The sequence below is a fragment of the Leucoraja erinacea genome, unplaced genomic scaffold, assembly GCF_028641065.1.
Source record: "Leucoraja erinacea ecotype New England unplaced genomic scaffold, Leri_hhj_1 Leri_1125S, whole genome shotgun sequence".
NCBI lineage: Eukaryota > Metazoa > Chordata > Chondrichthyes > Rajiformes > Rajidae > Leucoraja > Leucoraja erinaceus.
The window spans coordinates 8,200-22,500 of record NW_026575369.1 but is presented as its reverse complement, the minus strand read 5'-3'; the positions used below and the strand labels follow the sequence as shown (position 1 = coordinate 22,500).

The 14,301-nt window shown below is 56.1% G+C and overlaps 1 protein-coding gene across 1 annotated transcript in view; it reads right to left on the bottom strand.

The window, feature by feature from the left end:
- LOC129715332 (prolow-density lipoprotein receptor-related protein 1-like) overlaps positions 1-10,809 on the bottom strand; it is a gene marked incomplete at its 5' end in the record, with an annotated part of 23,610 nt that extends 12,801 nt beyond the window's left edge. Inside the window, 7 exons of the mRNA XM_055665205.1 lie at positions 2,082-2,255; positions 3,345-3,485; positions 6,495-6,671; positions 7,539-7,655; positions 8,095-8,201; positions 9,226-9,404; positions 10,489-10,809. Coding sequence (XP_055521180.1) covers positions 2,082-2,255; positions 3,345-3,485; positions 6,495-6,671; positions 7,539-7,655; positions 8,095-8,201; positions 9,226-9,404; positions 10,489-10,809 — 1,216 coding nt within the window. The remainder of the gene's footprint in view (positions 1-2,081; positions 2,256-3,344; positions 3,486-6,494; positions 6,672-7,538; positions 7,656-8,094; positions 8,202-9,225; positions 9,405-10,488) is intronic.
- Between the last annotated feature and the right edge of the window lie 3,492 nt (positions 10,810-14,301).

Sequence of the window (14,301 nt, the reverse complement as noted above, 5' to 3'; positions counted from 1 at the left end):
TCACATACAAGGAATTTGCCTTAATGCTCCGCCCACATTAATAATAAAAAAACATTCATGATAAAACACCATTGATCAACAAAATACCAGATCAAAGGGAGGCTACAGATTTTTGGCTGTTGAGTAGAGCAACTACTCGTGGATAAAAGCTGTTTTTATGTCTGGCTGTGGCAGCTTTGACAATCCGGAGTTGCCTTCCAGAGGGAAGTGATTCAAAGAGTTTGTGGCCAGGGTGAGAGGGGTCAGAGATGATCTTGCCCGCTCGAGGAGAGAGGAGAGATAGAGAGGGGGGAGAGAGGGGGAGAGATAGAGTGAAGAGAAAGAGGGTAGAGAAAGGAGAGGAGTCGGGAGGAAAGGAGAGATATAGAGCGAGTGATAGAGAGACGGGAGGAAAGGGGAGAGAGAGAGAGAGGGAATAAAATAGTAATTAATGAAATCATTCTTCATAAAAATTATCTGCACATTCTGGTTTATAATTGAAGACAGGTACAAAATGTTGGAGTAACTCAGTGGGTCAGACAGCATCACGTGGACAGGTAGAGAGGGGGACTCCTCTCCTCTCCTCCCCTTGCTATTGAGGGAGCCCAGCGTAGGCTCACCAGGTTAATTCCCGGGATGGCGGGACTGTCATATGCTGAGAGAATGGAGCAGCTGGGCTTGTATACTCTGGAGTTTAGAAGGATGAGAGGGCATCTCATTGAAACATATAAGATTGTTAAGGGTTTGGACACACTAGAGGCAGGAAACATGTTCCCGATGTTGGTGGAGTCCAGAACCAGGGGCCACACACAGTTTAAGAATAAGGGGTCGGCCATTTAGAACGGAGACGAGGAAACATTTTTCCACCCAGAGAGTTGTGAATCTGTGGAATTCTCTGCCTCAGAGGGCGATGGAGGCCGGTTCTCTGGATGTTTTCAAGAGAGAGCTAGATAGGGCTCTTAAAGATAGCGGAGTCAGGGGGAGATGGCAGGAACGGGGTACTGATTGGGGATGATCAGCCGTGATCACATTGAATGGCGGTGCTGGCTGGAAGGGCCGAATGGCCGACTCCTGCACCTGTTGTCTGTTGACCACTTTGCTCCAAAACTCAAATGCAAACCTTTGGGGGTGAATGCAATCAAGAGATACAGGGAATCCCCTCTCCAAATGTTATAATAATTGTTTTTACTGCTGTACGGTGTAACGGGTTTGACGACAAACAAGGACTTCAATAGTTGAAACTCTGTACAGCCCAGATTCTATTTTTGCTTCTTCTTTAATTTCGGGGGGTCTTGTGTTTTTTCTCTTTTTTCTTTTTCTTTTTCTTTAGACGGGGAGGTCGATATTCAATGTGTATGTTGACACTGGCCTCATATTTAGGTTATATCTGCCATTAATGTCACCCTGATCCCTAGGTATTAATATCACGGTTATGCTTATCATGACTTTATTTGTTCTCTTGTCTTTGCTTTTGAAAAAAAACAATAAAAAGATTTTAAAAGAAAGAGATACATTCTGAAATCGATATTGGATGATCACAGTGGATGGTAGTACTAGCTGGAAGGGCCGAATGGCCTCCTCCTGCACCTATCGTCTATTATCTCTCCTCGCCTCCCCTCTCATCCCCTCCCCTCCCCTCCTCTCATATCCTCTCCTCCCCTCTCAGTTCTAAATGGCCGACCCCCTTATTCTTAAACTGTGTGTGTGGCCCCTGGTTCTGGACTCCCCCAACATCGGGAACATGTTTCCTGCCTCTAGCGTGTCCAAACCCTTAATAATCTTATATGTTTCAATGAGACCCTCTCATCCTTCTAAACTCCACAGTACACAAGCCCAGCCGCTCCATTCTCTCAGCATATGACAGTCCCGCCATCCCGGGAATTAACCTGGTGAACCTACGCTGGGCTCCCTCAATAGCAAGAATGTCCTTCCTCAAATTAGGAGACCAAAACTGTGCACAATACTCCAGGTGTGGTCTCACCAGGGCCCTGTACAACTGCAGAAGGACATCTTTGCTCCTAGACTCAACTCCTCTTGTTATAAGTGGATGGCAGTACTGGCTGGAAGGGCCGAATGGCCTGCTCCTGTGGTCTGTGGATTACCTGAGGGTGAGGCGGTGCAGGTGCCCCCGTTGAGACAGTACTGGCGACACTGATCCACCTCGCACTGGTCCCCGCTGTAACGCGGCTGGCATTTACACTTGGGCTGCGAGCGCTCGTTCACAAAGCACGTCCCGCCGTTCACACAGCGCAGTGAACACGAGCTGGCAGTCGGGGCTGTAGCGGGCACACACAGGGAGAGAGTGTCAGTGTGTGTGTGTGTGTGGGCCAGGTAGACAGAGAGAGAGACAGAGAGAGAAGGGGGAGAGAGAGTGAGAGTGAGGAGAGGGGAGGGGGGAAGGGTGAGAGGAGGGGGGAGAGAGGGAGGAGGGGGAGAGAGAGGAGCGGGGGGAGGGAGGGAGGGGGGAGAGAGAGAAGGGTGGGGAGGGGGGAGGGGGGGAGGGAGGGAGGGGGGGGGAGAGAGGGGGAGAGAGAGGGGGGGGGGGAGGGAGGGGGGGGGAGGGAGGGGGGAGAGAGAGGGGGGGGAGGGAGGGGAGGGGGGAGAGGGGAGGGGGGGGGGGGGAGGGGGAGGGGAGAGAGAGAGTAGGAAGGGGAGAGAGAGAGAGGAGGGGGGGGAGGGAGGGGGGGGAGGGGAGGGAGGGGAGGGAGGGAGGGGGGGAGAGAGGGAGGGAGAGGGGGAGGGAGGGAGAGGGGAGAGAGGGAGAGGGAGAGAGGAGGGGGGGGAGAGAGGAGGGAGGGAGGGAGGGGGGGAGAGAGGAGGGGGGAGAGAGGAGGGGGGAGGGGAGGGAGGGGGAGGGAGAGGGGAGGGGGGAGAGGAGGAGGGGGGGGGGGGGGGAGGGAGGGAGGGAGGGGGAGAGAGGAGGGGGGGAGAGAGAGGAGGGGGGGAGGGAGGGAGGGGGGAGGGAGGAGGGGAGGGGGAGGGAGGGAGGAGGAGAGAGAGAGGAGGGGGGGAGGGGAGGGGGAGAGAGAGGGGGGGGGGGGGGGGAGGAGGGGGGAGAGAGGGGAGGGGGGAGGGAGGGGGGGGGAGAGAGAGGGGAGGGGGAAAGGGAGGGGAGAGAGGGAGGGGAGGGGGGGAGGGAGGGAGGGGGAGAGAGGAGGGAAAGAGGGAGGGAGGGAGGGGGGGGGTGGGAGGGAGAGGGGGAGGGGGGAGGGAGGGAGGGGGAGAGAGGAGGGGGGGGGGGAGGGAGGGGGAGAGAGGGGAGGGGGAGGGAGGGGGAGAGAGGGAGAGGGGGAGAGACGGGGAGAGAGAGGAGGGGGGAGGAGCGGAGGAGTAGAGGGGAGAGCGGGGGAGGGGTGTAATCTCACCGTTGGGGGAGAGAGTGGGTGAGGACGTCTCCACACACGTCCCGTTGACCATGGAGCGGCCGTTCGGGCAGGTACACGTGGCCCCAGTCGGGTTAAGGAGGCAGAGCCACTCACATTTCTTCCGATCGCACGGGTTCGTAACTGCGGGAGAGACAATAGACAATAGATGCAGGAGGAGGCCATTCGGCCCTTCCAGCCAACACCGCCATTCAATGTGATCATGGCTGATCATCCCCAATCAGTACCCCGTTCCTGCCTTCTCCCCATATCCCCTGACTTTAAGAGCCCTATCTAGCTCTCTCTTGAAAGCATCTAGAGAACCGGCCTCCACAGATTCACAACTCTCTGGGCGGAAAAGTGTTTCCTCATCTCCGTTCTAAATGGCCGACCCCTTATTCTTAAACTGTGTGTGTGGCCCCAGGTTCTGGACTCCCCCAACATTGGGAACATGTTTCCTGCCTCTAGCGTGTCCTAGCCCTTAACAATCTTATATGTTTCAATAAGATATCCTCTCATCCTTCTAAACTCCAGAGTGTACAAGCCCAGCCGCTCCACATTCTCTCAGCATATGACAGTCCCGCCATCCTGGCGGAATTAACCTGGTGAACCTACGCTGGGCTCCCTCAATAGCAAGAATGTCCTTCCTCAAATTAGGGGACCAAAACTGTACACAATACTCCAGGTGTGGTCTCACCAGGGCCCTGTACAACTGCAGAAGGACCTCTTTGCTCCTATACTGAACTCCTCTTGTTATGAAGGCCAACAATATTGGCTTTCTTCACTGCCTGCTGTACCTGCATGCTTACTTTCATAGACTGATGAACAAGGACCCCCCAGATCCCGTTGTACTTCCCCTTTTCCCAACTTGACACCATTTAGATAATAGTCTGCCTTCCTGTTCTTGCAACCAAAGTGGATAACCTCACATTTATCCACATTAAACTGCATCTGCCATGCATCTGCCCACTCCCCCAACCTGTCCAAGTCACCCTGCATTCTCATAGCATCCTCCTCACAGTTCACACTGCCACCCAGCTTTGTGTCATCTGCAAATTAGCTAATGTTACTTTGAATCCCTTCATCCAAATCATTGATCTCTGATCTTCCCCTCCCTCTCTGATCTCCCTCTCCCCAATCCAGTGGAAAAATACACCGTGTGTCAATACGTCATCACCCTCCCTCCTGTCTCTCCTCCTCCCTCTCCTCCTCCTCTCTTTCTCCCCTTTCTCTCTCTCTGGGCCTACGCTTCCTGGAGGAGCAAAGGGCTGAAGAAGATTAATTCCAGCGCAGTTGGCTACACTGTCCAGCACAGTTGGCTACACTGTCCAGCACAGTTGGTGACACTGTCCAGCACAGTTGGTGACACTGTCCAGCACAGTTGGTGACACTGTCCAGCACAGTTGGTGACACTGTCCAGCACAGTTGGCTACACTGTCCAGCACAGTTGGTGACACTGTCCACACTGTCCAGCACAGTTGGTGACACTGTCCAGCACAGTTGGCTACACTGTCCAGCACAGTTGGTGACACTGTCCAGCACAGTTGGTGACACTGTCCAGCACAGTTGGCTACACTGTCCAGCACAGTTGGTGACTGTCCAGCACAGTTGGCTACACTGTCCAGCACAGTTGGTGACACTGTCCAGCACAGTTGGTGACACTGTCCAGCACAGTTGGCGACACTGTCCAGCACAGTTGGCTACACTGTCCAGCACAGTTGGTGACTGTCCAGCACAGTTGGTGACTGTCCAGCACAGTTGGCTACACTGTCCAGCACAGTTGGCTACACTGTCCAGCACAGTTGGCTACACTGTCCAGCTACACTGTCCAGCACAGTTGGCTACACTGTCCAGCACAGTTGGTGACACTGTCCAGCACAGTTGGTGACACTGTCCAGCACAGTTGGCTACACTGTCCAGCACAGTTGGCTACACTGTCCAGCACAGTTGGTGACACTGTCCAGCACAGTTGGTGACACTGTCCAGCACAGTTGGTGACACTGTCCAGCACAGTTGGTGACTGTCCAGCACAGTTGGTGACTGTCCAGCACAGTTGGTGACTGTCCAGCACAGTTGGCTACACTGTCCAGCACAGTTGGTGACTGTCCAGCACAGTTGGTGACTGTCCAGCACAGTTGGTGACTGTCCAGCACAGTTGGCTACACTGTCCAGCACAGTTGGCGACACTGTCCAGCACAGTTGGTGACACTGTCCAGCACAGTTGGGTGACACTGTCCAGCACAGTGGGCTACTCTGTCCAGCACAGTGTGCGACACTGCCCCGCACAGTTGGCCACTGTCCAGCACAGTTGGCTACACTGTCCAGCACAGTTGGTGACACTGTCCAGCACAGTTGGTGACACTGTCCAGCACAGTTGGCTACACTGTCCAGCACAGTTGGCTACACTGTCCAGCACAGTTGGTGACACTGTCCAGCACAGTTGGCTACACTGTCCAGCACAGTTGGTGACACTGTCCAGCAGAGTTGGTTACTGTCCAGCACAGTTGGTGACACTGTCCAGCACAGTTGGCTACACTGTCCAGCACAGTTGGTGACACTGTCCAGCACAGTTGGTGACACTGTCCAGCACAGTTGGCTACACTGTCCAGCACAGTTGGTGACTCTCCAGCACAGTTGGACACAGTCCAGCGCAGTTGGTGACACTGTCCAGCACAGTTGGCTACACTGTCCAGCACAGTTGGTGACACTGTCCAGCACAGTTGGTGACACTGTCCAGCAGCACACTGTCCAGCACAGTTGGTGACACTGTCCAGCACAGTTGGTGACACTGTCCAGCACAGTTGGAGACACTGTCCAGCACAGTTGGTGACTGTCCAGCACAGTTGGTGACTGTCCAGCACAGTTGGTGACACTGTCCAGCACAGTTGGTGACACTGTCCAGCACAGTTGGTGACACTGTCCAGCACAGTTGGTGACACTGTCCAGCACAGTTGGCTACACTGTCCAGCACAGTTGGTGACACTGTCCAGCACAGTTGGCTACACTGTCCAGCACAGTTGGTGACTGTCCAGCACAGTTGGTGACACTGTCCAGCACAGTTGGTGACACTGTCCAGCACAGTTGGTGACACTGTCCAGCACAGTTGGTGACACTGTCCAGCACAGTTGGCTACATGAGTGTCGAGGTACTCACCATCTTGTTGTTTGAGTTGGTGAAACAGGGCCACGTCAGTGGCGTGGTTAAGGCCGGACGCCAGGGTCCGCGCTTGCTCTCGGCCGAACTTGTGGACTTTGAAGATCCTGTTGTCTGCATATGTCACCCCGTATATGTAGTCTTCGAAGATGTCAATACTGAAAGGGTGACTTAGACCTGGAGAGGAAAGAGGAGAGGGAGTGAAGATTCACTGAAGACATTTCTCCTCGTCTCCTTCCTGAAGAAACGTCCTTTAATTCTGAGGCTGTGCCCTCTCTTCCCTCCCTCTCACCCCCTTTTCACTCTTTCTCACCCCCATCTCTCTCTCTCTCATTCTTCCCCATCTTTCACCCTCTTCTCTCTCCCCTCCCTCTCAACCTTCTCTCTTTCCTCCCTTTCCCTCTCTGCTCATCTTTCACCCCCTTCACTAACTCTCTACTCCCCTCCCTCACCCCCTTCTCTCACTTTCTCCCCCTCTGTCTCTCCCCTTCTCTTTCTCTCCCTCTCGTCGAGCGCCACTACAGGATGATTCCCATCAAGACGGACACTTCCTCTCCCCCCTCTCTCTCCACCCCCGGCTTCTTTCCCCTCTCTTCCCCCCTTCTTTAGTTTAGTTTAGAGATACATTGCGGAAACAGGCCCTTCAGCCCACCGAGTCCGTGCCGACCAGCGATCCCCGCACACTAACACCATCCTACACACACTGGGGACAATTTTTACATTTACCAAGCCTATTACGTTTGATGTTTAATGTTTAATGTGTCATTCTTAACGGTGTCACTGTAAGTCATGTGTCACTTGTGGGCGGAGCACCAAGGCAAATCCCTTGTATGTGAATTCTTGGCCAATAAACTTATTCATTCCTTCATTCAATTAACCTGCAAATTCACACGCATGTCCTTGTGGAGTGTGGGAGGAAACCGGAGCGCCCGGAGAAAACGCACGCAGGTCACGGGGAGAGAACGTGCAAACTCCACACAGACAGCACCCGCGGCCGGGATGGAACCCGGGTCTCTGGCGCCGTGAGGCGGCAACTCTCCCTACCGTGTCGAGAGTCGATCGCCACCACGGGGTCATTCCCATCGAGTCGGACACTGCCGATGACCGACAGCTTTGCGTCTGCCCAGTACAGGCGCTGATTGAAGAAGTCCACTGCCAGCCCTGGATGAGAAATGTCCGTGGGTCAACTACGGAGATCGCACCCCCTTTCTCTTCCCCCTCCCCCTCACCCATTCTCTCCACCCTTCCCCCTCTCCTCTCTCTCCCGGCCTCTTCCCTTCTCACCCCCCCTTTCTAACCAGAGGACCTCCCCCTTCCTCGTCTCCCTCTTCTCTCCCCCCCCCTTTCTTCACCGCGCCCCCTCTCTCTGCCTTCTCTCCCCTCCCTCTTCCCCTTCTCACCACTAGTCCTCTTCTCTCCTCTCTCTAGTAAACTTCTCTTTCCACTCTCCCTTCCTCCTCCCAAACCCTTCTCCCTTGCTCTCCTCGCTATCCCCATCGCTCTTTCCCCTTCCCCCCCTCTCTCTCTCCACCTTCTTTCCCCAACCTCTGACAAATCTCCTCTCTCTCACTCCCTCCATCGTATATCGGATGAGAAATACCTGTCGGCCATTGTAGATTATTCTCCACCAGGGTCCGTCTCAAAGTCCCATCCATGGAAGCCTTCTCGATCTTGGGATGATTTCCCCAATCAGACCAGTACATCGTTCTAGAGAGACATAGTGTCACCAACGCGAACGCCCCATCTACACGAAAAACATGCCCCATCTACACTAGTCCCACCCCGACCAACATGCCCCATATACACTAGTCCCACCCCGACCAACATGCCCCGTCTACACTAGTCCCACCCCGACCAACATGCCCCATCTACACTAGTCCCACCCCGACCAACATGCCCCATCTACACTAGTCCCACCCCGACCAACATGCCCCATCTACACTAGTCCCACCCCGACCAACATGCCCCATCTACACTAGTCCCACCCCGACCAACGTGCCCCATCTACACTAGTCCCACCCCGACCAACATGCCCCGTCTACACTAGTCCCACCCCGACCAACATGCCCCATCTACACTAGAGTCCCACCCCGACCAACATGCCCCATCTACACTAGTCCCACCCCGACCAACATGCCCCATCTACACTAGTCCCACCCCGACCACCATGCCCCATCTACACTAGTCCCACCCCGACCAACATGTCCCATCTACACTAGTCCCCCCCCGACCAACATGCCCCATCTACACTAGTCCCACCCCCAACCAACATGCCCCATCTACACTAGTCCCACCCCGACCAACATGCCCCATCTACACTAGTCCCACCCCCACCAACATGCCCCATCTACACTAGTCCCACCCCGACCAACATTCCCCATCTACACTAGTCCCACCCCGACCGACATGCCCCATCTACACTAGTCCCACCCCGACCAACATCTCTACACTAGTCCCACCCCGACCAACATGCCCCATCTACACTAGTCCCACCCCGACCAACGTGCCCCATCTACACTAGTCCCACCCCGACCAACGTGCCCCATCTACACTAGTCCCACCCCGACCAACATGCCCCATCTACACTAGTCCCACCCCGACCAACGTGCCCCATCTACACTAGTCCCACCCCGACCAACATTCCCCATCTACACTAGTCCCACCCCGACCAACATGCCCCATCTACACTAGTCCCACCCCGACCAACATGCCCCATCTACACTACACTCACCCGTGGAGGGGGTCGACCACAACAGCGTGGGGTTGGTCGATCATGCCCCAGATGAGGGTTTTACGATTCCCGCCCTGGATCTGAGCAACTTCGATGACGTCGCGACCACAGTCTGTCCAGTAGATGTTCTCCGCTACCCAGTCCACCGCAATCCCACGTGGCATCTTCAATCCCGGGATCTGGGGACGGGGGTGGAAGGGGAAAGACAGAGAGAGAGAGAGAGAGGGGAGAGTCAGGGGAGAGAGACAGAGAGAGAGAGGGAGAGAGAAAGGACGTTGAGATCAACCACTCCTTCTCTCTCCCCCTTCTCCTCCCTCTCTCTTTCTTTCTCCCCCTCTCTCCTCTCCCTCCCCCCTCACTCATGGAGAGATCAAACCTCCTCCCCTCTTCTCTAGAGAGAACCTAACCCACCCCCTCCTCTCTTTCTCCCATCTCCCATCTCACTCTCCTTCTCTAGAGGACTTCTCATTCTATCCCTCTCCCCACCTCTAACCTCTCCCCTCCTCCCTCCCTCCCTATTCTCTCGCCCTTCTCTCTTCAATCCCTTTATCTATCTCTCCTTTCTCCTTTTTCTCTTCTCCCTTCCCTCTCCTTTCTTTCTCTCCCCCTCTCCCATCTTTTCCTTTCTCTCTTCCCCTTCTCATTCTCCGCTGGACAATGTCCCCCGCCCCCTCCCTCCCTCTATTTCTATCTCGCCCTCTTTCCCCTTCCTCTCTCACCCCTCTCTCTATTTCTCCCTCCATCTCCCTCTCCTTACCCCCCCCTCGCTCTCTCGCTATCTTTCTCCCTCTCTCTATTTCTATTTCTTTCTCTCTCTCCTCCCTCCATAGAAACATAGACAATAGGTGCAGGAGTAGGCCATTCGGCCCTTCGAGCCTGCACCGCCATTCAATATGATCATGGCTGATCATCCAACTCAGTATCCCGTACCTACCTTCTCTCCATACCCTCTGATCCCTTTAGCCACAAGGGCCACATCTAACTCCCTCTTAAAGATAGCCAATGAACTGGCCTCGAATACCCTCTGTGGCAGAGAGTTCCACAGATTCACCACTCTCTGTTTGAAAAAAGTTCTTCTCATCTCGGTTTTAAAGGATTTCCGCCTTATCCATCTTTCTCTCCCCTCTCCTCCTTGCTCTCTCTCTCCCCCCTTCTCATCCCCTTTCCCTTTCTCTCTCCTCTCTTTCTTTCTCCCCCTTCTCATCCCCTTTCCCTTTCTCTCTCCTCTCTTTCTTTCTCCCCCCTTCTCCCCCCCCGACTCACGTTGAGATCGACCACCCCGGAGTCGTCCTGCCTCCTGACCCGGTGGCCGGCGTTGCCGTTACCATTGCCGCCGTTGCCGTTGCCGTTGCTGTTACCGTTGCCGCTGTTGCCGTTGGCCGGGAGCCGCCGGTAGGAGATGACGCCGGTGTGCCAGTTGGTCCAGTAGACGACGCCCGCCTTGACGTGGAGGTCGACAGCGTCGATCCGCACCGACTCCCCGCCGCGGAACGTCTGCTCGTATCCGGAGTCCGGGTCCGGGGGAAGAGAAGAGGCTGCGGATCTCGTTGTCGTCGGCGATGTAGAGGATCTGCTGGTCGGAAGCTGCCGGAGAGAGAGGGGGGGGGGGGGGAGAGAGAGAGGTATCTTAGTCTCATGTGTATGTCCTTTGTTCTTTGAAAGAGGGGGGGAAAGAGAGAGGAGAAGGGGGGGGAGAGGAAAGAGAGAAGAAGAGAGAAGGAGAGAGAGGGGGTGAGGAAAAGGGAGGGGGGGGGAGTAGAGGGAGAGAGAGGAGAGAGAGAGAGAGAGGAGGGAGAGAGGAGAAGAGAGAGGGTGGGAGGGGAGAGAGAGAGAGGGGAGGGGAGGGGGGGAGGAGAGACAGAGAGAAGAGAGGGAGAGAGAGAGAGAGAGGAAGAGGAGGGAGAGAGAGAGAGAGAAAGAGTCAGAGAGGGAGAGAGAGAGAGAGAGAACCAGAGATACAGAGAGAGACAGAGACAGAGGGAGAGAGAGAGAGAGAGAGAGAGAGAGTGAGAGGGAGAGAAAGGGAGAGGAAGGACAGAGGCTATGAGGGAGCCCAGAGAGGTTCAGGGGGAGGGGAGGGATGGCGGGAGAGGATATGAGGAGAGAAGGGAGAGGCTGGGAGAGGAGAGAGACTCTGGAGGGGAGAAGGAGGAGAGGGCAGGGGAGGGAGACATATAAGAGAGAGAGAGGGAGAGGGAGAGGTAGAGAGGCAGGAAAGGGGAGGAGAGTTGGGAGGAGAGGGAGAACAGGGAAACACACAGAAGAGAATAAGGGGGAGGGGCCATTTAGAACTGAGATGAGGAAAGGAGAAAGAGGAAGAGAGTTGGAGTGAAGGAGGGGATTCTCTGGGAGAGAGGAGAGAGAGGGGAGGCCGGGAGGGGAGGATGAGGAGGGAAGAGAGAGAGGGATAGGGAGAGGGGAAGATAGGGGAGGGGAGGGGGATAGAGGGAGGAGGGGAAGAGGGGTAGATTGGGGATGATCAGGGTGATCACAGTGGAGAGAGGGGAAGAGGGAGAGCGGAAGAAGGGGGGGGGAGGGGAGGGGGGAAGAGAGGGGAGGAGAGAGGAGAGGGAGGTGTGATTGGGGAGAGGGAGGAGTAGGATTCTTGGAGAGGTAGGAGGGGAGAGAGAGGAGAGGAGAAGAGTACTGAGAGCAGACTCCAAAACTGAGAGGCAGAGAGGATGAGAGGTGGAAGGGAGAGAGGAGGAGAGAGAATTAGAGAGAGAGAGGAGAGGGCAGGAGGAGGAGGGAGGGGAGGGGCCCTTCGAGAGGAGATCAGAGAGAGGGGGAATCAGGGAGAGGGAGAAGGAGAGAGAGGGGAGAGAGAGAGGAGGAGGAGAGGAGAGAGAGGAGGGAGAGAGAGGGGAGAGGAGGGTGGAGGGAATGGAGGGGAGAGGGAGAGAGGAGGAGGTGACAGGGGAGGAGGAGGGATGAAGAATGAGAGGGAGAAAGGGAGGGAGGAGAGGAGAGAGGGAGAGAGGGAGAAAAGAGGGAGAGAAGGGAGGGAGAAGGAAGGGGAGGGAAAGAGAGGGGAGGGAAGAGAGAGAGGGGAAGAGAGGAGAGGAGAGGAGAAAGAGAGAAGGAGAGAAGAGAAGAGAGAGAGAGAGAGAGAGGAGGAGAGAGAGAGAGAGAGGGGAGAGCGAGAGCGAGAGACACACACAGGGAGAGAGACAGTGAGAAGAGGGAGAGAGGATACAGGGAGAGGCAGAGAAGGAGAGAGAGGGGGAGAGAGAGGGAGAGAGAGAGAGGGAGAGAGAGTGAGAACAAGAGAGCGAGAGGGAAGAGAGTGAGGAGAGGAGAGAGGAGAGAGGGAGAGAGAGGGAGAGAAAGAGGGAGAGAACTAGAGAGAGAGGAGAGAGAGGGAGGACAGGTAGAGATAAAAGTGGGAGGGGAGTGGAAGCGAGAGGAGAGAGGAAGAGAGAGAGGGGGAGGAGAGAGGGAGAGAGAGGAGGAGAGAGGGAGAGGGGGAGGAGGAGGAGAAGGAGAGAAGGGAGGAGGGAAGGGGGAATAGAGAGGAGAGGAGGAGGAAAGAGGAGAGGAAGAGAAGGGGAGGAGGGAGGAAGAGAGGAGAGGAGAGAGAGAGGAGGGAGAGAGAGAGAGAGAGAGAGAGAGAGAGAGAGAAGAGAGAGAGAGAGAGAGAGGAGGAGAGGAGAGGAGAGGGAAGAGAGGAGGGGAGAGGAGGAGGGAGAGGAGAGAGAGAGGAGAGGGGAGAGAGAGGAAGAGAGGAGGAGGAGAGAGAAAGGAAGAGGAGAGAAGGAGAGAAGGGAAGAGGAGAGAGAGGAGAGGAGAGGAGAGAGGAGGGGAGAAGGGAGGGGAGGAAAGAGAGGAGAGGTGAGGAGAGGGGAGGGGAGGAGAGGACAGGAGAAGAGAGGAGAGGGGAGATGAGGAGGAGAGAGGAGGGGAGGAGAAGAGAGGAGAGGGGAGATGAGAGGAGAGAGGAGGGGAGGAGAAGAGAGGAGAGGGGAGATGAGGGGAGGGGAGGAGAAGAGAGGAAGGAGGAGAGAGAGAGAGAGAGAGGGAAAAAGTATGAGCGTGAGAGAGAGGGGGAGAGAAGAGGGAGAGAGAGAGAGAGAGAGGGGACGCTGAGGGGGGGGCCGGAGGGAGGGAGAGAGGCGGCCGAGAAGGAGGGAGAGGGGGAGGAGAGGAGAAAGAGAGAGTGAGAGGAGGAGGAGAGTGTGAGAGAAAGAGAGGGAGGAGGGAGAGAGGAAGAGAGAGGGGGAGAGGAGAGAGAGAGAGGAGGGAGGAGAGGGGGAGGAAGAGAGAGAGAAGAGGGGGGGGAGGAGAGGAGAGGAGGAGAGAGGAGAGGAGAGGAGAGGGAGGAGGGAGAGGAGGGGAGAGGAGAGGAGAGAGAGGAGAGGAGAGAGAGGGGGGAAGGAGAGAGGGGAGGAGGGAGGAGGAGAGGAGGAGGGAGGGAGAGAGGAGGAGGGAGGGAGGGAGGAGGAGAGGAGAGGAGTGGAGAGGAGGAGGGGAGAGGAGAGAGGAGGAGCAGGAGAGGAGGAGGAAGAGAGGAGTGAGAGGAGGCGAGGAGAGGAGAGGAGAGGGGAGGAGAAGGGGGTGAGAGGAGGAGGGGGGAGGAGGAGGAGGGAGGAGGAGAGAGGAGGAGAGAGGAGGAGAGAGGAGGAGGAGAGGGAGAGGGAGAGGGGAGGAGGGAGGGGAGAGGGAGGAGGGAGAGAAGAGGAGAGAGAGGAGGAGAGAGAGAGAGGGAGGGAGAGGAGGAGAGAGGGGGAGAGGGAGAGAGAAGAGGAGAGGAGAGGAGAGAGAGAGAGAGGGAATGAGAGAGAGAGAGAGGAGAGGAGGGGGAGAGGAGAGGGGAGGGAGTGAGAGAGAGAGAGAGAGAGAGAGGAGGGAGGGAAGTGGAGGAGAGAGGGAGAGGGGGGGAGGAGAGGGGAATAAAGAAGAGAGGAATGGAGGAGAGGGGAGGAGAGAGAGAGGAGAGGAGAGGGAGGAGAAGAGAGGAGAGGGGAGGAGAGGGGGGGAGAGGAGGGAGAGAGGGAGAGGAGAGAGAGGGAGAGGAGAGAAAGAGAGAAAGAAGGGGGAGAGAGGGATGGAGGAGAGGAGGGAAAGGGAGAGGAGAGG